We start from the raw sequence: 25,436 nt of genomic DNA, 5'->3' as shown, positions 1-25,436 counted from the left end.
AGTAATTTAATAATTTTATTTTCAGCCCTGTTCGATAACTGATCAATTATCACTTGGCCAGTTATCCCCGCCAAGTGTCTATCGGTGATATTCTTTCACTATTCGATAGATAGGTAATTGAAGAAAATGTACCAAAAGCAACGACTCGAATATCCCTCTTTGAATCGACGTAACTGTACTGAGAAGTTTAACTAGGTAGCATGCGTCATTTGCCAAACCGACATTTAGGCCTAGTGCAGAAGCAACAATTTTCATCATATTGAAATATATCGTACAATAAATTTCTTTTAGTGCAACGAAGAAGTTCCTGTGCTATTCTTTGTTGCTCTAAAAGAATTTAATCGTATAATATTTTATGTACGGTAAAAAAATCGATGCATAAGTGCTTGGCCTCATTCATAACGCTGGCAAACACGTTTTGACATGAAATTGCTGCTATGTTTGTATGCTCATGGACGAGTGTGTATCAGCCGCAATTGTTAAATCCGCACGATCTATCATAGAAATGCTAGAACTAATAGTGGCCAATACTGCCGGACTTCCCCCTAAGTCTTTTCTCACTCCATACACAGTTTTCGGCCATTATTATTGTTTGTGTCATGAGCTACCACCAACGATGGCTATTGTGTTACATGTATACATTGTGTTACACACATACATTATTCTTATAGACTAGAGAATTTATATGGCAAAACAATGTTTGCCATGTCAGTTGTAACATATAAAGATTTTTCAGAGGTGGAACGAAGTTCGTCGAGCATAGCTAGTCTATATATATAAAAGGCTCACCGGCCTTTTGACCACCTTCTCCTGTGTGGATGCACAAACAGTGCCTGAACTCTTACAGGAATCAGCAAAAAAGCTGGAAGTAATGAGTATAATGGGCAGGGGCACTATGAATATAGTGCAGGACAATAAGTTGGGAATGTGGGTCTCATGGGAGGCGTGCCAGAGATAAGTCCCTGCAGTTGCACTATCCTCTGTGTCCTTGGTGGCTCAGATGGATAGAGCATCTGCCATGTAAGCAGGAGATCCTGCATACGAGTCCTGTCAGGGCACACATTTTCAACTGTCCCCATTGACTTATATTAATGCCTGTATGCAGCTACGAGTATTCATTTCATTGTAATTGCACATATATGTTTAAAACAGGTATATTTTCGGAAAAGATCTTGTGTATCTTAATCAAAATAAAACATTGAGAATAATGTAACAGCATGGTAAACAAATTCCACAATAATTTGTGTCAGCTAACTAACAACTATGTCCCAGTCACAGTGATATTTATTAGATTCCAAAAGTTACAAAATTTTAATAGATCAATTTAACTGCAGTACAGTACTCAATAAAAATGATCAATAAAAGGCATAATAAATGAGAAAATACTCACCACAATCATATTCATCTGTGTGATCATAACAATTCATATGACCATCACATCTCTTCACTTCAGGAATACACAGTTGATTTGCACATTGCCATTCACTGGGCAAGCAGAAAGAATCATCAATGCACCTAGAAACAAGGTTTGTGTATAAGACACGTAATCTTACAAGTTTGTAGGAGAATTTTGGACCTAGGAAACCATCCATTTATGCTGTCATTTAAAGTGTTACTGGCACATATGTAATTTTTCTATCTTCGAGAGTAATACATACTAAAGAAGATCAAGCTTCAAAATTTATTTTTATATTTACTTTAGTCCTATGATACATAAATTTTAAAATAATTAAGACAGAAAGTATAATTATCCTTCCAAACAAAGTGCAAGGTGAGTTATCAAGCAATTTCTCCCTCTTGAGCTTCCAAAATTTCTTGCTCACTCAAGAGACATTATGTACTTGTAGCATAATTACAGCAAACTGCTAAGGAGTACATATGAGCAAACCAAGTTGACACTCAATCCCATGGCTGATGGGAGGAACTATAAATGGGAAACGCCTTTATGGTGACTGCCACCAATCATCGCACCGAGTGTCAACTTAGTTTGCGAGTATAGTACATGGACGAAATTATGTCAATGCAATCATTCTGGTTCCAACATTTGGTACAGCAACTGTTATGTTCACTAATGTTTCTTTCAAAATAATTCTAGAAACTGATAGCAGAAAGCAGCACTAGTCAATGGATGGGTAGCAAAACATCTGTACATTATTCTCATATACAAGTCCAGTTTTTGAGTGATAGATGGCTCACATGTTGAGTAAATTGTACCCAACCAACACTTGAATGCAATCTTTTTAATATAAAGTTGCAGCCCGAGCTACGATTGGGTTTGGTCTACAAAGTGTTAAAGCTTGGTTACATGGAATGTTGGCATCTTACTGGCTGCCTGAGTCTATGGAGACAATTGCCCAAAACAGGGAGTGGCATAAAGAGCTTGCTGTCATGTACCCTCACCACCACCACCACCACCACCACCACCACCAATATTCTCAAATTAAGATAGAGACATTATGTGTGGGAGTTGCTTATATTAAATGTATTATTCCTGTGATTTTTATTCATTTTTCACAAATTTTAGGCAGTTATGAATGCTATATTTCATAAAACGATAAATATATTTGATGTAAAAATGAAAAATTCAACCAAGCAAACTAAAAAAATTACAAGGTGTTCTCCCTAAACCCAATGACATTCTCCATTGCCTTCCTAACCTATGCAACATCATCACATTCTCAGCCAATTAGTCCTTCCCAGGGGTCCCTACCACTGAAATTGTTCCCACTATAAAATCTGCTCCAGGCACTCATCTATTACCTCACTTTCAGCTTATTATGAAGCATTGTAGAGGTTAAAATCTTTCAACCAGTGACAAACTTATATGCCTACCTCAGGGGTACATACAGTGTTCACATGGTTCATGTTTCATGTAAGTACTGTATTGCATAAGTGACAACCTTTTCTTGCTGATGATTTAATTGTCGTAAATTTGTCTGGTTGACATGAATTGAATGTTCACTTATCACATAATCTTTTTGCATGCATCTTGCATCTTCCCTTGGAGATGTTTAGTTGCCAGTCTCAATGATTGGCCAATCAAAACATCCATCTGTCACATGTGTAAGAGCATTAAAAAAGAAGAGAGATGGAGGCATAATTACAGAAACTAGTACCTGTATGTTAGAAGTATTGACCCCAGTTTGTGAGACACTTGTCCCACTGTGACACAAGATGGTGAATGGCTGTTTCATAAAATTCTCGGGCCTGCGATGTTAACCAGTTCCACACATATAACTGGACGTCATCATCCGAGGTGAATTGTTTGCCCTCAGAGCCTTTTTAAGGGGACCAAAATGGCATAATCACAGGAAGAGAAGTCTGGACTGTATGGAAGGAGGCTGAGAACCTCCCATTTGAATTTCTGCAGGAGTGCCACAACTGTGTTAACCATATGAGGCTTTGCATTGTTGTGGAGCAGCATGGCCCCACTGGCGAGATTGCCTGGTCATTTTGATTTGACCACTTGGTGAAGGGTGGTCAAGGTTTGCGAGTAATGCTGGGCATTCACTGCTGTCCCATGATGCCGGAAGTGAGTCAGAAGGGGGGGGGCCATCTTGGCCAAAGAAGTATGTGAGCATAACCTTTCCTGCACTCTTGTGGATGGCCTTGGCATATTTTGGTGGTGGTGACCCTGGATGCTTCCACTGGAGACTTTGTTGTTTTTATTTCGATTCAAAGTGATGACACCATGACTCATCTCCAACCACCTCTCCTACCAGGAACGCATTCCCTTCCTGAGCATAATGCTGCAGATGGACAAGACAATGGGCCATTCAACTTGCTTCCTAGTGTGGTTGAAGACTGTTGGGCACCCACTGGGCACACACTTGGTGCATGTGCAGTCGTTCGTTCATGATAGTGTGAACACTTCCAATGCTCAATCCCACCATGATGGGTATAGCTTTCACTGTCACTCAGCGGTCCTGCATAATGAGTGCATCCACCAGCTGGATGATGTCATCAATAATACAGTGTGGTGCTCCAGACCGTGTGTCATCAGCTAACAATACCCGTCCCTCCCTGAAGCACTTGCGCCATGCCTTGACCCTTGCAAGGGACAAGCGGTGTTCGCCGTAGACTTGTGACATTTGTCGATGAGTGTTCTTTCCTCCTGCTCCTCCGTCTGTCAGAAAATTAATAACACCTCTTTGCTCTTGCTTTGATGCCTCCATGTCACTGTTTCCAATGTGACTGGCAGCATTGAACGATTGATGCATGGTGCTGCTAGCTCTGTATAGTCACGTGACGTGCACGCGTGCCCTCTAGCAATGGACTGCAAACTTCCACACTCTGGTAGGAACCACACCTCATTACACATGCCACACTATTACACTCCTGTCACTGGTTTGCGCATTCCAGATGCCAGCTCATTTCTTTTCGAATGCCCTTTATCGAACACATGTTAAATTAATGGTGCACATTCACAAGTTTGCAGTAGGGCAGTCGAGTTCAATTTGACTTTGAAAGTACCGGTATGAGTGGCAACTAAATTTTTAAGCTGACATTAGGAACTGGTAGGTTTGTAAGATGAACCACATGGAATTTCATTACACTTAATACAGTGGGTGGTGCAGCAATCTGATGACATGCCGTTGTTGCAAATAGACCACAGAACCTTGGAGCATATGTTTCTATGTTGCTTATGGGTTCTAGTTTGATGTAAGAAGCAGGTACCTGAAGGCATCGATGTCCAACTTGTAGCACACCTCTGTGCCCAGCTGACAGAGCCCACCACAACCAGTTGGGTCCGAGGGATCACTGGGTGTTCTGCATAGGGGCAGCGTCTCCGTGCCTAGGGCGACGCACACCTCTCCTGGCCGACACTCATCACAATGGCGAGCATCATTCCCAGCTGACAGGTCTGTGACAAAAGTACACTAAATTAACATCAGTGTAGAGCACGTTTGAAAAAATTCTAGTTTATGACCCATCTAGTCATCAACATTTCAAAAAATCTGTACAGATAAGTCACCAACAACAACCCAATAAATGACACAGTGGGTAAAGACAAATATTAAAAGCTTTTTTCTGTAATGTTTATGACTGTTCATTGCATGGCACATATCTAACAGGTAGACCAATTCTGCCCATACCCAATCTAGTGACAGCAAGAACATTTGTTGTGATGGGGTGTTGCAAGGCTTCAAGGTTCTGGAGTAAAGGTGGACATTAAAGCTGTCTTCGAGTGTAATCCTGCAAGAAAAATTGCACAGTGTCAGTTCTGGTGTCCATAGTAGCCACAAGAGTGGTCACAACATGGCCTATCCAGTGACATGATGACATTTCATTCATGTAATCTCTTACACAATTGTGGAAGAGTCCAATCTGGTTGGAAGATGAAATCCTCATCTATCAGTTTCAAGTTTGGGCATTACTCACAATGGCAGCATGTCAAGGTAGGTGACACGATTACTGATATTTCTTTCAATGAAGAAGAAGGGTCCATAGACTGTCTTGTTGGACGTGACACAGAACATTGCAATACTGGATGTGTGGGACAGTTGCATATGTATACTGTCCCCCACATACATGTCATGTTGACTTTACCTGAAAGATGAGGTTGTTTGTCATCACTGAAGATTAATTTGCTTGAAAGGTCGTTTTTCATACCAATGCAGAACTGCAGAAGGGTCAATTTGTCATCATGACTTATGGCTTGCAGGAGCTGCAATTTGTACAACTTCACTCTTAATCACTTATAACTGACTTTCTTCACACTTGGCTGAGGGATGTTCCGTTCTCAATAGGTAGACTCTGTGGAGATTTGCAATACCATATCCATCACACGATCTACTGTCTGTCTGACATGCCTGGATGGTCTAAGCATTTTGCATCACACAAAAAACCTCCCTCCCTGAATTTATTTTACCACATCACTATGCAGTTGTACATTGTACATTGATTATGTCTTGTGAAACCTGACATGGAAAGCTCTTTGCACACTCTCTACTGAGAGGCAATTGGCAAATTCTAGCACATGAACATTCACAACATTCCTGGAACTTGCTTTAAATGTTCAGCAACATAACATTTGGACTTCATAGAGCAAAATCATATGAGTAGCCCAGATGCAAAAACCACTAATGGCATAATAAGGAAAACTGAGATAATCAAGAAAAAGTGATCCCATCCAAACTATTAAAGGTAAAGACATCATTTCATTTCTAAAAATAAGCAGAAAATAATTAATTACACAAAATTAATGATTGAAATCTGTAGGTATGTTTTATGTGAAGTGAAATATTGACTTAGCAGTTTTTGCAACCAATTTGCAGTTAGTGGTTTTGCAAACATATCAATCCAATTACAAAACAATCATTCGGTTGCAAAATTTGCTATTTGGTGATATATTAAAAAAGACAGAAAGGTGAAATTTAATTATTGTGAGTATAAACAGAATACATTTTATTTCAAAGAGAAGTCTGAAAATTCTACAAAATTGGCATATAAAAATATGAAGGAGACATCATTTTACCAGGTATAACTGACTTACTTAATGTAAAAAAGGGAACAGACATGAATGCTCAACATCAGGTTTTTTTTTAAAAAAATACACCATCACATTTTTGACATCACAAGATATTGTAGAAAATAAAGTAAGCTGCAAATTGCATCTTAGTAAAACACCAACAAAATTTTAGAAAGTAATAACATTGGCCAAAATTTGCAACTTAGTTAACACAGCAACAAAACACTCTAGACCATGAAATCATTTGAAAACTGCTTTTAAATGAAATTGACCCCAACACTGCCCATCAACTTGAAATCGCTTCTGCCATCTTTAGATGTTGGCAATGGCAGGAGCGACTTTGGTAGTGTCTTCCTGCTCACCTAACACCTCAGTGTAGAATCTGAGTTTGTCGTTGGCCGCCAAACCTTCACCAGAGTGGAGTTCCAAAATCTTTTTGACAACTGCGAGTTTGGCTTCTGGAAGTTTTACACGATCTGTGACTGGTGTTGGGCCATTTCCTTTGCTGAAAATTTCTCCTCTCTCCAGGATGCTCTTCCTGTTTCCAGCTTCAAAATTGTAGAAGGGGTCTCCACAAACTAGACAAATCATTTTGTTGTTGATTTTTGTGTACATCAGTTTTTTGGCTTTTTGAATCTGGAAATGCCACTCACCAGTAACTTTCACTAATCCTTCCATGTATGTCATAACAATTAGTGTCAACACAGTATTCATAGCATAACATTGCTTTAACAATACTTCTCATGTTATTACCTTTCTGTTTTCCACTGATCAAGACACCTCTTCCTTTTCTGTAAGGGACCTCCACTCTTGATCTCATTCTGGTCATTTGCAAGTACAGCAATGGATTCGACTTCTTGCAGTATTCATCCAGTTTCAATTACTCCCATTTCATTTGCCATCATCTGCATTTAAACCATCCACAAAATCACTCGTTTTCTTCAAAACACTCATGCAGATACCTCGACAAACATCCTATTCACCAGCTGAACTGTGCTTACCAGCACATATTTCGACAATGCATTGGCATTGAGGGCTTCATAGTTGCGTACGCATTCATTCACTGCAGTGGCAGCCAAACTAAATCTGGACAAGAAGAATATCCCTTTGAATTTTAACAAACTGAAAGGTGGCTTTGAATGTCTAGATTGGTAGGTTTGATATCCTTGCAGCTGGACATAGCACGGAGCCCGCCACGTCTATTGAACTTTGCGGGTTTTGTAGATGTTTGACATTAAGTGAGCTGTGCGCCCAAAGACAATGCAGTCTGTGGCTTTTGCAACCAAACACAATTTTCTACAGCCAATTTCAATGGTTTACAGTACATTTTGCACCATTAAATCTATTCCATCACGTCGGCACTGAAAGAATCTATGTAGTATTGTGTTCAACTCAAAGTCGACAAAAATTCCTTTAGTGGCTTGTGCATCTCGGCTACTCACATAGTATTGTGTGACTATAATATCAATAGATCACAGTTTGAATGGGTCAATTTATACAAATACCTAGGTGTAACAATTTGTAGGGATACGAAATGGAATGACCACATCGACTCAGTTGTAGGTAAATCAAGTGGCAGACTTCAGTTTATTGCTAGAATACAAAGGAGACTGCATACAAAACCCTGTGTGATCCATCCTAGAATATTGCTCAATGTGTGGCACCTATACCAAATACAACTGACAAGTGATACTGAATGGATGAAGGGAAGGGCAGGGCAGGGCAGCACAAATGGGCACAGGTTTATTGACCCACTGAAGAGTGTCTTAAAGATTCTGAAAGAACAGAACTGGCAGACACCTGAAGATAGACACAAACTATGCCATGAAAGCCTAACTTAAAAGTGGTGAATCTGGGAGTATGTATCAGTCCCTATGCATGGCTGCCACAGGTATCGTGAAGACAACATTAGACTAATTACAGCACACACAGAAGCATTTTAAGAAATATTCTTCCAGCAATCCCTATGTAAATGGAATGGGACCATGCCCTAATAACTGGTACAATGGGGTGTACCCTCTGCCATTCAATCCACAGTCATTTGCAGAACATATATATAGAAATAGATACAAAATGCTGTCTATGTCTGATTCACCATAATTTTCAAAGAGAGAGAGGGGCTGGCCAGTACTTACCTCAGCTCAGTACAGCCGATAGATACACAAAACAGAACAGAAAATTTACATATCCTAGCTTTCGGAACTTTGTTCCTTCGTCAGGGAGGAGAGAGGGGAAAAAAGGGGAAGAAGGGAAAGTGGATTCAGTCAGTCATAACCCAGGTTATGAAGCAACAGTGGAAAGGTAAACAGGGAGGGTAGCAAAGATGGAGGCATGGGTGTCAGAGGGAAGCCAAAGATATTCTACTGTAAGTACTGTGCCAGCCTCAAACCAAAGAGGATGCATACAGAAGTAAAGAGGTCTATAGTATAAAGATAAACACAACTATGTAGGATGAAAAGATGCATGAATGGCTAAAGAGAAAAGTAAAAGAGGAGAAGACTGAACAGTAAATAGGAGTGAGGTTGGTTAACGTAGGTTCAGTCCAGGGGGATGACGGGATGAAAGGATGTGTTGGAGTGCAAGTTCCCATCTCCACAGTTCTGAGGGACTGGTGTTGGATGGGAGAAGCCAAATGGCACGTACTGTGTAGTAGGTTCCTAGGTCCCTAGAATTATGCTGGAGGGCACGCTCCACTACTGGGTATTGGACATCTCATAGGCGGACAGTTCGTCTGTGCCCATTCATGTGCTCAGCTAGTTTAGTTGTCGTTATACCTGGTACAGCCTTTTACATTGGTATGACGACAACTAAACTGGCTACCCTGCATTTCATATTTACTTAGTTCCTAATTGACTTACATGGCTGTATTCCTGGATTTCCCAATACATTACTGGAGTTCGTTCTTTCATTGATCAAATCATTTTTAGTGAGCTTTAAAGGCATATCACCCTTCATCTATACTTCAGCATCCCACTTAAACTTCACTCCTAAACTTCAGTCTACTCCTCTTCGTAGTATTTATCTGCTCCTGGATAAATCCAAAACTTTGTTTCAGAATTTTAAAGTGACCAAGAATTAACACAGTAGCATCTACTGTTATCTCCAGGCCTTTCCCAAGTATACCACATCACTACATCCTCTTGTGCTTTTTGAACAGCGTTTTTGTTATTACCATCCTAAGCTTATTGCAGGTCTCTATTAATCATCTTCCTCTCTCATTCCTACCAGCATGCTCATATTCTCCCATAAGCATGTCTTCCATTCTTTCTCTTACTACAACATTCAAGTCCTCCATGATTATTAGATCATCATACCCTTTACATACTGAGTCAGCTGTTCAATATCCTCATGTTCTCTCTCTCTCCATCTCCTATTTGTGACAGAGGCATGTATATCTGAACTGCTGTTGTTGGCATTAGTCTGCCATCAATTCTGATGGGAATAACCCTGTCACTGAACTGCTCGCAGCAACCCACTGTCTAGAGAATGAGATTTTCACTCTGCAGCGGAATGTGTGCTGATATGAAACTTCCTGGCAGATTAAAACTGTGTGCTGGACTGAGACTCTAACTCGGGACCTTTGCCTTCGCGGGCACCCCATACCATCACACCATGTGATACGCCAGTATGGGGATGACGAATACACGCTTCCAATGTGCATTCACTGCGATGTCGTCAAACACGGATGTGACCATCATGATGCTGTAAACAGAATCTGGATTCATCCAAAAAAATGACGTTTTGCCATTCATGCACCCAGGTTCGCTGTTGAGTACACCATCGCAGGCACTCCTGTCTGTGATGCAGCATCAAGGGCAACCGCAGCCATGGTCTCCGAGCTGATAGTCCATGATGCTGCAAACGTCATTGAACTGTTCGTAGAGAGAGTTGTTGTCTTGCAAACGTCCCCATCTGTTGACTCAGGGATCGAGACGTGGCTGCACGATCCATTACAGCCATGCGGATAAGATGCCTGTCATCTCGACTGCTAGTGATACGAGGCTGTTGGGATTCAGTTCCGTATTACCCTCCTGAACCCACCGATTCCATATTCTGCTAACAGTCACTGGATCTCGATCAACATGAGCAGCAATGTCACGATACGATAAACCGCAATTGCGATCGGCTACAATCCGACCTTTATCAAAGTCGGAAACGTGACGGTACGCATTTCTCCTCCTCACACGAGGCATCACAACGACGTTTCACCACGTGTATGAGAAATCGGTTGGAAACTTTCCTCATGTCAGCACGTTGTAGGTGTCGCCACCGGCGTCAAGCTTGTGTGGATGCACCGAAAAGCTAATCATTTGCATATCACAGCATCTTCTTCCTGTCATCTTCGTGGTGTAACAATTTTAATGGCTAGTAGTGTATACTCTACAAGCCATATTATGGAGTATGATGGACGATTCTTTGAGTACCACTGTCACATTCCCCGTTTCCTATTCCAGTCACGAATGGTTTGCTAGAAGCGCGACTGTGTGAGCAAAAATATCTATAATTTTACCTTCGAAGTCTTTTTGCCAGATATACGTATGTGAATCAATATAGCGTTTTTTTTCCAAAGTTTAAAGCTAGTCGACTTGCGCTGAACTTTTGAATAACTTTGACAAAAGTTGATGTTGTTGTGGTCTTCAGTCCTGAGACTGGTTTGATGCAGCTCTCCATGCTACTCTATCCTGTGCAAGCTTCTTCATCTCCCAGTACCTACTGCAACCTACATCCTTCTGAATCTGCTTAGTGTATTCGCCTCTTGGTCTCCCTCTACGATTTTTACCCTCCACACTGCCCTCCAGTACTAAACTGGTGATCCCTTGATGCCTCAGAACATGTCCTACCAACAGATCCCTTCTTCTAGTCAAGTTGTGCCACAAACTCCTTTTCTCCCAAATTCTATTGAATACCTCCTCATTAGTTATGTGATCTACCCATCTAATCTTCAGCATTCTTCTGTAGCACCACATTTCGAAAGCTTCTATTCTCTTCTTGTCCAAACTAGTTATAGTCCATGTTTCACTTCCATACATGGCTACGCTCCATACAAATACTTTCAGAAACGACTTCCTGACACTTAAATCTATACTCGATGTTAACAAATTTCTCTTCTTCGGAAACACTTTCCTTGCCACTGCCAGTCTACAGTTTATATCCTCTCTACTTCGACCGTCATCAGTTGTTTTGCTCCCCAAATAACAAAACTCCTTTACTAGTTTAAGTGTCTCATTTCCTAATCTAATTCCCTCAGCATCACCCGACTTAATTCGACTACATTCCATTATCCTCGTTTTGCTTTTGTTGATGTTCATCTTATACCCTCCTTTCAAGACACTGTCCATTCCGTGCAACTGCTCTTTCAGGTCCTTTGCTGTCTCTGACAAAATTACAATGTCATCGGCGAACCTCAAAGTTTTTATTTCTTCTCCATGGATTTTAATACCTACTCCGAACTTTGTTTTGTTTCCTTTACTGCTTGCTCAATATACAGATTGAATAAAATCGGGGAGAGGCTACAGCCTTATCTCACTCCCTTCTCAACCACTGCTTCTCTTTCATGTCCCCCGACTCTTATAACTGCCATCTGGTTTCTGTACAAATTGTAAATAGCCTTTCGTTCCCTGTATTTTACCCCTGCCACCTTCAGAATTTTAAAGAGAGTATTCCAGTCAACATTGTCAAAAGGTTTCTCTAAGTCTACAGATGCTAGAAACGTAGGTTAGCCTTTCCTTAATCTTTCTTCTAAGGTAAGTCGTAAGGTCAGTATTGCCTCACGTGTTCCAACATTTCTACGGAATCCAAACTGATCTTCCCCGAGGTCGGCTTCTACCAGTTTTTCCATTCGTCTGTAGAGAATTCGCATTAGTATTTTGCATCCGTGACTTATTAAACTGATAGTTCGGTAATTATCACATCTGTCAATACCTGCTTTCTTTGGGATTGGGATTATTATATTCTTCTTGAAGTCTGATCGAATTTCGCCTGTCTTATCATGACAGAAGTATCATTTGCTATTTTCTCAGATTTTTTTGTCTTAGCCCGGCTCCACAACAGTGCCCTTATCAAACGTGGGGGCTCACCCATGACGACGACCTCGTCGGGCGGCGGGGCCGGCTCCTCGAAGACGCTGGCGGCCATGACGGCGCGCCCCTCGGGCCCCGCCCCCGCGCCCGGGCAGTCTCGCGCCTCCAGGTCTCCGCCGCCGCCGGCCAGCAGGCAGGGCTCGATGTCCTCCAGAGGCGCGCCCGCCGCCGACAGGCACAGCCGGCTGCGGCTCTGCGAGCGCGACGGCGCGCTGGCGGGCGGGCACTCGCTCCACTCCGACCACGCCGACCACTGCGGCTGCGGCGCCGGCGGCCGCTGCGCCTCCCCGTCCGTCGTCGTCTCCGGGGAGTCCTCCGACTCGCTCTCCGCTGCGAACACGAGCACACGTGGCGTCATTCTCGACCCCAGACACACATTTAGTATGTACAGTCTCCTAGGAGGAGGATTTAACGTTCAGGGCAAGAAATAAAAATTTTGACGATGACGTTCTGTCGTAGTGACAGTCGTCTTCGGTTCATTGGTAGTATTTTGCGAAGATGTGGTTCATCTGTAAAGGAGACCGCTTATAAAACACTAATACGACCTATTCTTGAGTACTGCTCGAACGTTTGGGGTCCCTATATCAGGTCGGATTGCGGGAGGACATAGAAGCAATTCTGAGACGGGCTGCTAGGTAGGTTTGATCATCACGCGAGTGTTACGGAAATGCTTCAGGAACTCGGGTGGGAGTCTCTAGAGGAAAGGAGGCATTCTTTTCGTGAATCGCTACTGAGAAAATTTGGAGAACCAGCATTTGAAGCTGACTGCAGTACAATTTTACTACCGCCAACTTACATTTCGCGGAAAGACCACAAAGGTAAGAGATTAAGGCTCGTACAGAGGCACATAGGGAGTCATTTTTCCCTCGTTCTGTTTCGGAGTGGATCAGGGAGAGAAGATGCTAGTTGTGGTACGAGGTACCCTCCGCCATGCACAGTATGGTGGTTTGCGGAGTATGTATGTACATGTAGATGTAGAGTGGATAGTATTATTCCTTAAGAGTCAAGTTTGCCAATATCGCTAGTAATTCTTTTTATTACTGTTGCCGGGTTCGGCAGATTCACACTGTTATCATCGGATTTTGTAACATTATTAGATGTACATGCTTTTTACAGCACTGAAAGTCTCATCGTGATGTTGCGTCAGTTTGTAACAAAAAGTGGCAGGGAAGACCAGCATGTCACGAATAAAATATTACACAATTACAGCAAGTCATGTTTTAAATTGTATTTTATTTGTGACACGCTGGTCTTCCCTGTCACTTTTCATTACAGTTTGACGCCCATCATTATGTGACTTTCAGTTCTGTAAAAAGCATGTACATCTAATAACGTTACAAAATCCGATGGTGACAGCGTAGATTTCTAGAAACCGATAGTAGTAATAAAAAGAATTAGTAGTGATCTTGGTAAACATGAGCCTTCAAGAATAATATCACCTCCAGATCGCCCCCAACGATTGAAGCGATGTCACACATGTATTGGATGGATAGTGTATTGGAAAGAGGTTGTAATATGAACATCAACAGAAGTAGAACTAGGATAGTGTAATGTAGTCCAGTTACGAGTAAATCAAGTGATGCTGATGGAATCAGATTAGGAAATGGGAGAAAGTGTAGAAGAGTTTCGCTATCTGAGCATCAAAATAACTGATCGCCGAGCTAGAGAGGATATAAAATGCTGACTGGCAATAGCGAGAAAGGCCTCTTTGAAAAAGAGGAATTTGTTAACATCTAACATCAATTAAAGTGTCGGGGATTTTTCATTTATTTATTTATTTATTTATTTATTTATTTATTTAAGTTATTTGTCTGGAGTTTAATCTTGTAGCGAAGGGAAAAGTGGGCGATAGGCAGCTTAGGCAAGAAGAGAAGAGACTAGAAAATTTTGTAATGTGGCACTGCACAGGAATGCTGAAAATTAGATGGACAGGTTGAGTAATTAAAGAGGACGTATTCATCCGAATTTGGAAAAAAGGAATTCAGGGCACAATTTGTCTGTATGAAGAGGTCGGTTGTTAGTGTACATCCTGGGGGCGTGAATGAATCACGAATTTTGTGCTAAAGGGAAATTTAGATGGTAAAAACTGTAGAGGGAGACCAATGGAGGTATACAGTAAACAGGTTCAAATTGATGTAGCTTGCAACAGTTTATCGGAGATGCTGAGGCTTGCCCAAGATATACTAGCGTGGAGGGCTGCCCCAAACCTATCTTCTGACTGCAAACGAAGAGAACAGCAACAACAGTACCTTTGTTTCAAACGGTGGCACGTTTTCTTCAAGGGGAAAATTTTTGTGATATCTACTCCACAAACATAGAATTTTAGAGCTATTTTAGAACTGGAAGTCAATAACACAGCATTTAAGGCTTATTATTTAATTCTACAAAATTCTGGGTGTTGTGTGCTGTCCTTAGGTTAGTTAGGTTTAAGTAGTTCTAAGTTCTAGGGGACTTATGACCACAGCAGTTGAGTCCCATAGTGCTCAGAGCCATTTGAACCATTTTGAATTCAGCATGAGAGCACTTACCGATTCTCAACTGACCTTACTCATCATTCAGATATTTTCGAAACTCTTTCTTGCTCACACCCCTACCAAATTATTAAAGGGAAATAATTTATCGCTCACTAAAGATTCATGCGGTTTTGGTTTGACTTTTTCGTTAGTCTTTAGGTGAATGTTCGCTGCTCGTGGTCTCGCGTTCGATTCCCTGCGGGTTCAGGGATTTTCACCTGTCCCGAGATGACTGGATGGGTGTTGTGTCGTCTTCATCATCATTTATCCCCTTTACGGTCGGAGGAAGGCAACAGCAAACCACTTCCATTAGGACCTTGCCTAGTACGGCGGTGCGGGTCTCCCGCGTCGTTACCCTACGTTCTGTCAAGAAGCATGGGACTTCATTTCCATTTGGGATTTGCATCTTCAACCGTACGGTTTTCACATGGTCACTGCGAGGTTAGAGGATGTGAGTAGGGGATTATTTGACTGTTTTTCCAGTGCTGAGAACCTAAAGGTATGCGCGACTCGTACCGATCAGCTGCCGTGCTATAAATTTTGACACTGGAGTTACACGGATTCGTAAATGCGCATTGCAGAGACGGTTAGCCTCAAATGCGGCACTTATTTCTAGCAAGGAACATTAAATAAATTAAGGCTCTTCTAATACGACGCAGTGAGTGGAAGAAAACAAATATGAAATGTCATTTGCACACGTAGTAAAACCAACAACGTTTGACCACACAACTGTTTGGTCGCCGCATGTGGCAGCAGTATGTGAAACAGGCAACAATCGACACGCAGTGTTATACCTTTAACATTGTCGGTACTTGCCCATGGCCTGCTTATCGCGCCTTTACTGCAGCTGGCCTATGGGGGGCTCATACGATTCTAATTTATGTAGCTCACCAATAAATAACAAGACCGATTTGTTTAGTTTGTTTTGAGGCGCAAAAGCAATTAGGATCATACGCGCCGATGTCAGAACCGTAGAACACGAAGGCAAAAAGAAAGGAGTTAAAAACGACTACACCTTAAGCCCAATCGATGGAAGTAAAGACAGCTAAAAACAGGGACTTTGAGAAAGGTCCTTAAAATACGTAACAGAGAAACGGACGTCCTAAAGTAAAGACTGAATGTGCTTCGCCACAACGCTACGACGGATAAAAAGTAAAACGCGGTCGACAGCCTGCGAGTCGTTCGCTGAAAGGGCCAATAACTCAGACGCCAAACGAGAACGTAAGTGGTTAAAAAGGGCATTCCGTCAAGAAATGGCGAAGCGTCAGAGGTTGAGAGTAACGAGCACAAAATGATGGGAGGAGCACAACTTAACCAAAGGTGATGGCTAAAAAGGAAGTGCCCAATCCGAAACCTAGCCAAAACGATTTCCTCACAGCGAGAGGACCGAGAAGACGTCGTCCAAGCCGCTGGGAGAGGCTTAATCCCACGGAGCTTGTGCCTGTGAAGGGAGGACAAGTGATGACGCCAAAGCGACACCACCTCATGACAGACAGCAACACAGAGAACATCAGAGGGAATGTAAGAATTAGCGAGCGAGGGACGAGGAACGCAGCCTTAGCAGCAGCGTCAGACCGACGTGACCAGGAACCCATATAAACATCACAGTGGCTCCATCAAGAGTGAGCAAGGGACAGCTTTCCTACACCCGTTGCACCAAGGAACGGACGGTGTGCAGCACACAGAGGCTCTGAAAGGCATTGACAGGGTCAAAGCAGATGACACAATTGAAAAGCCTGTGTCGCCGGATGTACGAGGTGCATTCAAGTTCTAAGGCCTCCGATTTTTTTCTAATTAACTACTCACCCGAAATCGATGAAACTGGCGTTACTTCTCGACGTAATCGTCCTGCAGACGTACACATTTTTCACAACGCTGACGCCATGATTCCATGGCAGCGGCGAAGGCTTCTTTAGGAGTCTGTTTTGACTACTGGAAAATCGCTCAGGCAATAGCAGCACGGCTGGTGAATGTGCGGCCACGGAGAGTGTCTTTCATTGTTGGAAAAAGCCAAAAGTCACTAGGAGCCAGGTCAGGTGAGGTGAGTAGGGAGCATGAGGAATCACTTCAAAGTTGTTATCACGAAGAAACTGTTGCGTAACGTTAGCTCGATGTGCGGGTGCGTTGTCTTGGTGAAACAGCACACGCACAGCCCTTCCCGGACGTTTTTGTTGCAGTGCAGGAAGGAATTTGTTCTTCAAAACATTTTCGTAGAATGCACCTGTTACCGTAGTGCCCTTTGGAACGCAATGGGTAAGGATTACGCCCTCGCTGTCCCAGAACATGGACACCATTTTTTCAGCACTGGCGGTTACCCGAAGTTTTTTTGGTGGGGGTGAATCTGTGTGCTTCCATTGAGCTGACTGGCGCTTTGTTTCTGGATTGAAAAATGGCATCCACGTCTCATCCATTGTCACAACCGACGAAAAGAAAGTCCCATTCATTCATGCTGTCGTTGCGCTTCAACATTGCTTGGCAACATGCCACACGGGCAGCCATGTGGTCGTCCGTCAGCATTCGTGGCACCCACCTGGATGACACTTTTCGCATCTTCAGGTCGTCATGCAGGATTGTGTGCACAGAACCGACAGAATGCCAACTCTGGAGGCGATCTGTTCAACAGTCATTCGGCGATCCCCCAAAACAATTCTCTCCACTTTCTCGATCATGTCATCAGACCGGCTTGTGCGAGCCCGAGGTTGTTTCGGTTTGTTGTCACACGATGTTCTGCCTTCATTAAACTGTCGCACCCACGAACGCACTTTCGACACAGCCATAACTCCATCACCACATGTCTCCAACTGTCGATGAATTTCAATTGGTTTCACACCACGCAAATTCAGAAAACGAATGATTGCACGCTGTTCAAGTAAGGAAAACGTCGCCATTTTAAGTATTTAAAACTTCTCATTCTCGCCGCTGGCGTTAAAATTCCATCTGCCGTACGGTGCTGCCATCTCTGGGATGTATTGACAATGAACGCGGCCTCATTTTAAAACAATGCGCATGTTTCTATCTCTTTCCAGTCCGGAGAAAAAAATCGGAGGCCTTAGAACTTGAATGCACCTCGTACTGCATGGCCTGATACAGGGCGAAGAGCTCTGTTGTAAATACTGAGCAGTATTCCGGAAGCCGATAGCGAAAATCGTCGGTGCCAATGACGTAAGCACACTTGACATCACGGTCAGTCAGAGTTATCAGTGTACACAAAGGTACTATCACGAAGTTCCGTGCGAAGGTTGTGAAACTCACGGTGATGGAGCGAGGTTAGGAAGAGAATGAAGGTGAAGATGAACATGGGCCGCCGCACGAAGCCAAGGCGATGAGAGATTCATACCCATAGGGAAAGTGGAGGGTAGCGTGAAGTTAAGCTGCCGGAGCGAGAGCCGAAAGCGAGCTCCAGGAGGTGACAGAGAAGATGGACGCGCCCCATACTGACGATCAAAGGAATTATCGAAGAAGGGGGGTATAGGATGTGTGGCCAGGCATGCGTACACGCTGAGGAGAACATCACGTTGGCAGGACAGCGGTAGTTGGGTAGCTTCTGCTTATAGACTCTCAACCGGGCTAGTGTAAAAGGCGCCAGTGGCCAAACGGATGCTACGATAGTGGATAGTATTGAGATGAATAAGAGGCACGGACGTGCAAATGCATAAACGAAACACCCATAGCCTAGTTTTGAACGGACAGCGGACCAGTACAAACGAAGGAGGATGGTTCGATTAAGTTCTCAGAAACACCACTGAGAACATGTAGGACACTGAGGGGGCGGCAAGGTAAGACACGTGGGAGGTCCAAGAAAGTTTCCTATCGAGGATGAGCCCCTGGAATTTCGTAGTTTCAACAGGCACAAGATTTGAAGACAGTCGAAGGAACCAATTGCGCCGCCAGAAATTCATAAAAACGGTTTAGTCAGTGGAGAAACGAAAGCCATTGTCTATGCTCCATAAGTAAAGACGATCGAGACATTGCTGAAGATGCCGCCCAAGGCGACAAGCGCCGAGCGGTTCTAGGCGCTTCAGTCTGGAACCGCGCGACTGCTACGGTCGCATGTTCGAATCCTGCCTCGAGCATGGATGTGTGTGATGTCCTTAGGTTGGTTAGGTTTAAGTAGTTCTGAGTTCTATGGGACTGATGACCTCAGATGTTAAGTCCAATAGTGTTCAGAGCCATTTGAACCAAGGAGACAAATCTGTGGAGAACTGAATAGATCGCAAAATCGTCAACGAAAAGGGTGCCGGAGATGCTCGGCGGGAGACAGGCCGTAACAGGGTGAACGGCGATAGCACAGAGGACGAAACCCTGAGGCACACCGTTTTCCTGGATAAAGGTGTCCAGAACCCACACGTACCTTGAAAACTCGGTCTTTTAAAAATTCTTGAAATAAACGAGGCATGCGGCAACGGAAGCCCCTTGTCGAAAGAGTATGCAGGAGACCAGTCCTCCAGAGGTATTGTAGCCTTTCGTGTGGGACCACCACTGGTGTTTTGGAAGTCATAACCACCTCTTATTCGCAGTGACACAACAGGTTTTGTGGGGGATAGCTTCCATGAACAACCGTATATCTCCGAATCCAAGACGAAATTTTTGTCCAAAATTTCGTGCCCGGAAGTAAGGGTTCGTCTTGCATTCGCGGCATGTGATATGTTTCTTTTCTTTACCGAATACAACACTGAGCTGCAATTAAGCTGTCTGTGACTCTACTTTCTGTGAGGCCTATTGTTTTATTCTCGGACGTACGCAAGCGCTTTGAGCAAAGTTGAGCGAAAGCAGAAGTGTTTGTTGCGGCACGTTTATCAATTGTTACTTGGAGATCCCACTTCTAAACTGCTTAGTGAAGTATGTAATACATCGCATCGTAGAACAACGTGGTTCAGCACCATCGAATTTTTCCAACAGGACGTAGTATTACTAAGACGCAAATTTCAAACTCTTGGTTGTTCGACATGCAGAAGCTTCAAACAATTGAGCGCTTTCGTAGAATATGGAGATACAGAAACCAGTGTTCGGAGGGGATGAAAGGACAAAGGACGTCCGAAAAAAATGTGAAATAGTACAGGAAAGCTTTCAGTGGTCCAGAGAGTGGGCTTTCGAAAATAGTAAAATGGACTTAGTGGCATTAGCGCGCGAGAAACGTAACGATAGGAAAACAATGTCCAACTTAAAGCCAGCTCTGGATGGTGTATCAAGATGATGCAGCGCAATGAACTTGTGCTGCGACGTTGAACATAGCTTGCTCAGCGTCCTTCAAGCATCGAGTGCGCAGAAGTTGGTCGAGTATCGGCGACATGTTATAAGACTGAGAAAGAAATATGCTTGCATCTTATGGCAGTTCCGAAACTCTGACGAGACTCCTTTTTACTTCGACGTGCCATCCAGTACAACAGTTCCAGAGAAAGGCGCCAAAAGTATATTGGTTCGCACTGCGGTCAGTGAGAAGTCGGGTGTGTCGATTGCCGATGGAACAACGGTGCGACTCTACGTCATCCTCAATCGTAGAACCTCGGCAAAGGAAGAGCCGCAGCCTGATGTTACATTTCGTTGCAACGGAAAAGGATGGAGGACGAATGAGTTGGTTATAGATTGTCTCCGTACAGTCTCGAGCAGATGCTCTTCCAAAGAGTCGTGGGGTGTTGAAAGGGAGAAATCCTGAAATGAAACACAGAACTTGTCTAATATTAGATCCAATAAGCCATTTAGACAACTGAAGCAGCTACACAACAATCGGTTACTTCAACGTGGTCAAGCCCCGACCCCTACTGGGAAGTTCATGAAGTCTTCAGTATCTCTAATTGCAGAATGGATCCAGACTGCTTGCACATGCATATCCAGTCCATCTGTATTGTGAACGGCTTTAAGACGTGCTGTGTAACAAATGCATTAGATGGGAGTGAGTACGATCTCCTATAGGAAGAAATGCAATCTGTATCTGGCGAAGCGAGGTCTTTAACTGATTTTATTTTCTGTATTCTCTCACTTCTATTGTCCCCCTTCAGTTAGCTGTAATAAGGTAATCAGTTTTAAGTTTTCGAAATACACCTGGTATTTGTATACACGTTTATATCTTGTTGAACAGGAGGGAGGAGGAGGGGGGGGGAGAACGTCGTGGATTCAGACATGTGTGGTAATCCTTCTAAGCTCTCCGATATGAGGAAACACTGTTCATCTCAAATTTTACACTTTTTTAGGAAATCCTTTACAAGCAATTAATATACTTCAATCGAAACAAGAGGTCAAAACTCCTCGGTTTTGATAACTAAGACGGAGTTTTAATTATGGTGCTATTACTTAATTAAAAAATCGATGAAGATACATCGACAACTTTTATAATATTTTGCTTAGGCAAAATCTAATTTCAGTTTCGTAATCCTTCGACCACACAAAGGCAACACTTCTCTTATCTTCCAATAAACTTTGGGAAAATTGGTTTCAGAAGACTGCAACACATTTTGTCGCTGCGAGCTAGTGGAGTGAGAGGTGCCATTGAATTCTGATCTACGGTTAGCATATAAATCGCAAACATAAGTTTGCCGCCTAGGAACAGGTTTGTTTGTTTATGACACATCTCACCCCCTGGCGAGCCAATACAGTATCAACACCTGCTTAATAGCGTGTTGGTCCACACTTTAAACGCAATACAGCACCGCTTCTTCGTGGTAAGGATGTAACAAGTCTTTGTATGATTCCGGAGGTATGTGACACCAGATGCCTACGCACAGATCACACAGTTCCCGACGCCACAGACCGATAGTTCTTAGGCCATGAGCTCGCGCCCTATGACGTTCCACATGCATTCTTCAGGTTCCGATGATGGGAATTTGGTAGCAAGGACTTCGCTATAACGCTTATCAAACTTCTGTAGCACGGAGCATCTGTTGGAAGATGCCATCGCCGTCAAGGAAGACATCATGCATGAAGTGATGTAGGCGGCCCGCAGCATTGGTCACGTAGTCCTCGGCTGTCATATTGCCTTCGTAATGGACTACAGGCTGTATGGAATCCCAGGCAAATGTCCCCATACCATTCTACTGCCTTCACCGGCGAACGTCCTTGGCGTGGAACATACACTCCTGGAAATTGAAATAAGAACACCGTGAATTCATTGTCCCAGGAAGGGGAAACTTTATTGACACATTCCTGGGGTCAGATACATCACATGATCACACTGACAGAACCACAGGCACATAGACACAGGCAACAGAGCATGCACAATGTCGGCACTAGTACAGTGTATATCCACCTTTCGCAGCAATGCAGGCTGCTATTCTCCCATGGAGACGATCGTAGAGATGCTGGATGTAGTCCTGTGGAACGGCTTGCCATGCCATTTCCACCTGGCGCCTCAGTTGGACCAGCGTTCGTGCTGGACGTGCAGACCGCGTGAGACGACGCTTCATCCAGTCCCAAACATGCTCAATGGGGGACAGATCCGGAGATCTTGCTGGCCAGGGTAGTTGACTTACACCTTCTAGAGCACGTTGGGTGGCACGGGATACATGCGGACGTGCATTGTCCTGTTGGAACAGCAAGTTCCCTTGCCGGTCTAGGAATGGTAGAACGATGGGTTCGATGATGGTTTGGATGTACCGTGCACTATTCAGTGTCCCCTCGACGATCACCAGTGGTGTACGGCCAGTGTAGGAGATCACTCCCCACACCATGATGCCGGGTGTTGGCCCTGTGTGCCTCGGTCGTATGCAGTCCTGATTGTGGCGCTCACCTGCACGGCGCCAAACACGCATACGACCATCATTGGCACCAAGGCAGAAGCGACTCTCATCGCTGAAGACGACACGTCTCCATTCGTCCCTCCATTCACGCCTGTCGCGACACCACTGGAGGCGGGCTGCACGATGTTGGGGCGTGAGCGGAAGACGGCCTAACGGTGTGCGGGACCGTAGCCCAGCTTCATGGAGACGGTTGCGAATGGTCCTCGCCGATACCCCAGGAGCAACAGTTTCCCTAATTTGCTGGGAAGTGGCGGTGCGGTCCCCTACGGCACTGCGTAGGATCCTACGGTCTTGGCGTGCATCCGTGCGTCGCTGCGGTCCGGTCGCAGGTCGACGGGCACGTGCACCTTTCGCCGACCACTGGCGACAACATCGATGTACTGTGGAGACCTCACGCCCCACGTGTTGAGCAATTCGGCGGTACGTCCACCCGGCCTCCCGCATGCCCACTATACGCCCTCGCTCAAAGTCCGTCAACTGCATATACGGTTCACGTCCACGCTGTCGCGGCATGCTACCAGTGTTAAAGACGGCGATGGAGCTCCGTATGCCACGGAAAACTGGCTGACACTGACGGCGGCGGTGCACAAATGCTGCGCAGCTAGCGCCATTCGACGGCCAACACCGCGGTTCCTGGTGTGTCCGCTGTGCCGTGCGTGTGATCATTGCTTGTGCAGCCCTCTCTCAGTGTCCGGAGCAAGTATGGTGGGTCTGACACACCGGTGTCAATGTGTTCTTTTTTCCATTTCCAGGAGTGTATTTTGAGCAGCCGTTAGTCCTGGATGATGGCGTAACCGAACACCATCATCGACATGGGGTAGCAAGAAACGTGATTCGTCCAATCAGGTAACTTATTTCCATTGGCCTACGGTCCAGTCTCGATAATCCCGTGCCCTCTGTGATAACTGACGATGTCTTTGCACCAACACGGTAGCACGTACGGATCGTCTGCTGTGCAGCCGCGTGTTTAACAATGTGCGCTGATTGCACCAGCATTCTGTTCTGTCGTCACGTCTGCCACAGATGGCCACCTATGCTGCTTTACTGAACGCTTCTTCCTCTTCTTCTGCTGCTGCTGCATCTTTCCTGAAGTACAGAAGCCTTGGAAAGTACTTGTGGCTATGTTTACCACCTTCTTTATTCTGTTTATTGTGCGACTGGAACAACTATCAGTTCCTGCAACCTCTCGTTTGCCTCTCCCAATATAAAATTAAAGGTTGGAGGGTTGGTACTTTAATAGTGGCTACAAAGCATGCACCTCTGGCTTCACCACCACAGCTGAAATGAACGTCGTTCATAATGAGGCAAGTGTGATTATGTGAAAATACGAGGGTTGGAACTTTAATAGTGGCAACTATTTATTTACAGCTCGTACAAAATAGATACGTGTTTCAAAGTTTTACTGACCTTCAAAGTAGTCACCAGATTGTGTATAACCCGTTGCCAGCGATGTGGAAGTCGTAGGATACTCTTAGTAGTGTCAGTTGTGTTCACAGTTCGAGCGTCGTGGTCTGTTGCCCGACGAATTTGTAGCAGTTGTGAAGCGAATGCCGTGAAGTGTTTCCTTCAGTTTAAAAAATGGTTCAAATAGCTTAGACCATTATGGGACTCAACATCTGAGGTCATCGGTACCCTAGAACTTAGAACTACTTAAACCTAACCAACCTAAGGACATTACACACATCCACGACCGAGGCAGCATTCGAACGTGCGACCGTGGCGGTCGCGCGGTTCCTGACTGAAGCGCCTAGAACCGCTCGGCCACATCGGCCGACCCTTCAGTTCAGAAATCTGAGTTGAACTTACGAGGGCTTAAGTCAGGGGAGTGCGGTGGGTGGTATAGCACTTAGCAGCCCTATCAGTCAAACGTATCAGTGCAAGCTGTTACTGATTTGGTTGACTGATCGGGCTGCAGAGTGCTATACCACCTACTGCACTCCCCTGACTTAAGCCCTCGTCAGTTCAACTCTAAACTAAAGGGAACACTTCACGGCATTCGCTTCAGAACTGCTACAAATTCGTCGGGCAGTAGACCGCTCGAACTGTTAACACAACTTGAGTTTGCTACGACTTCCACATCGCTAGCAACGTGTTATACACAATGCTGGTGACTACTTTGAAGGTCAGTAGAACTTTGTAACGCGTATCTCTTTTGTACGAGCTGTAAATAAATAGTTGCCACTATTAAAGTTCCAACCCTCGTATTTTCACATAATCACACTTGCCTCATTATGAACGACGTTCATTTCAGCTGTGGTGGTGAAGCCAGAGGTGCATGCTTTGTAGCAAAGAGAGAGAAAGAACTCAACCGGACAGCTCGAAGTGCGCAGTTTGGCATGTAACAGTCAAGAGGACGCGGCCACCCCTTCGGAACAATGGCATAGATTCACCCAGCGCACACAACGAATATGAGCTTCTGTGAAGGTGGCACGTGTTTCTGTGCGAGTTGTACACAGGCTTCTCAGAGTTCCCTAATGTAGCGTGGACGAATACGCATGTATTTCCACCCCATTCTCTTGCCCAACTGTGCGATGCCTGTGATCGCACTTTTCGCGTTACCCAACGCACTGTTGGAGATGTTCTTTACTTGTCCGGCCAGTATTATTGTCTGGTCTCATAGCTTGCCTGAACTACGATGGGC

At 44.3% G+C, this 25,436-nt stretch overlaps 1 protein-coding gene across 1 annotated transcript in view; it reads right to left on the bottom strand.

The window, feature by feature from the left end:
- Positions 1-25,436, bottom strand: part of LOC126179991 (low-density lipoprotein receptor-related protein 8-like) — a 204,528-nt gene that overhangs the window by 14,234 nt on the left and 164,858 nt on the right. Inside the window, exons 6-8 of the mRNA XM_049924657.1 lie at positions 12,550-12,882; positions 4,678-4,864; positions 1,391-1,515 (exon numbers count right to left, since the gene is read on the bottom strand). Coding sequence (XP_049780614.1) covers positions 1,391-1,515; positions 4,678-4,864; positions 12,550-12,882 — 645 coding nt within the window. The remainder of the gene's footprint in view (positions 1-1,390; positions 1,516-4,677; positions 4,865-12,549; positions 12,883-25,436) is intronic.

Source organism: Schistocerca cancellata, chromosome 1, assembly GCF_023864275.1.
Source record: "Schistocerca cancellata isolate TAMUIC-IGC-003103 chromosome 1, iqSchCanc2.1, whole genome shotgun sequence".
In the NCBI taxonomy this organism is placed as follows: domain Eukaryota; kingdom Metazoa; phylum Arthropoda; class Insecta; order Orthoptera; family Acrididae; genus Schistocerca; species Schistocerca cancellata.
This window is presented reverse-complemented; position numbering and strand designations above follow the sequence as displayed.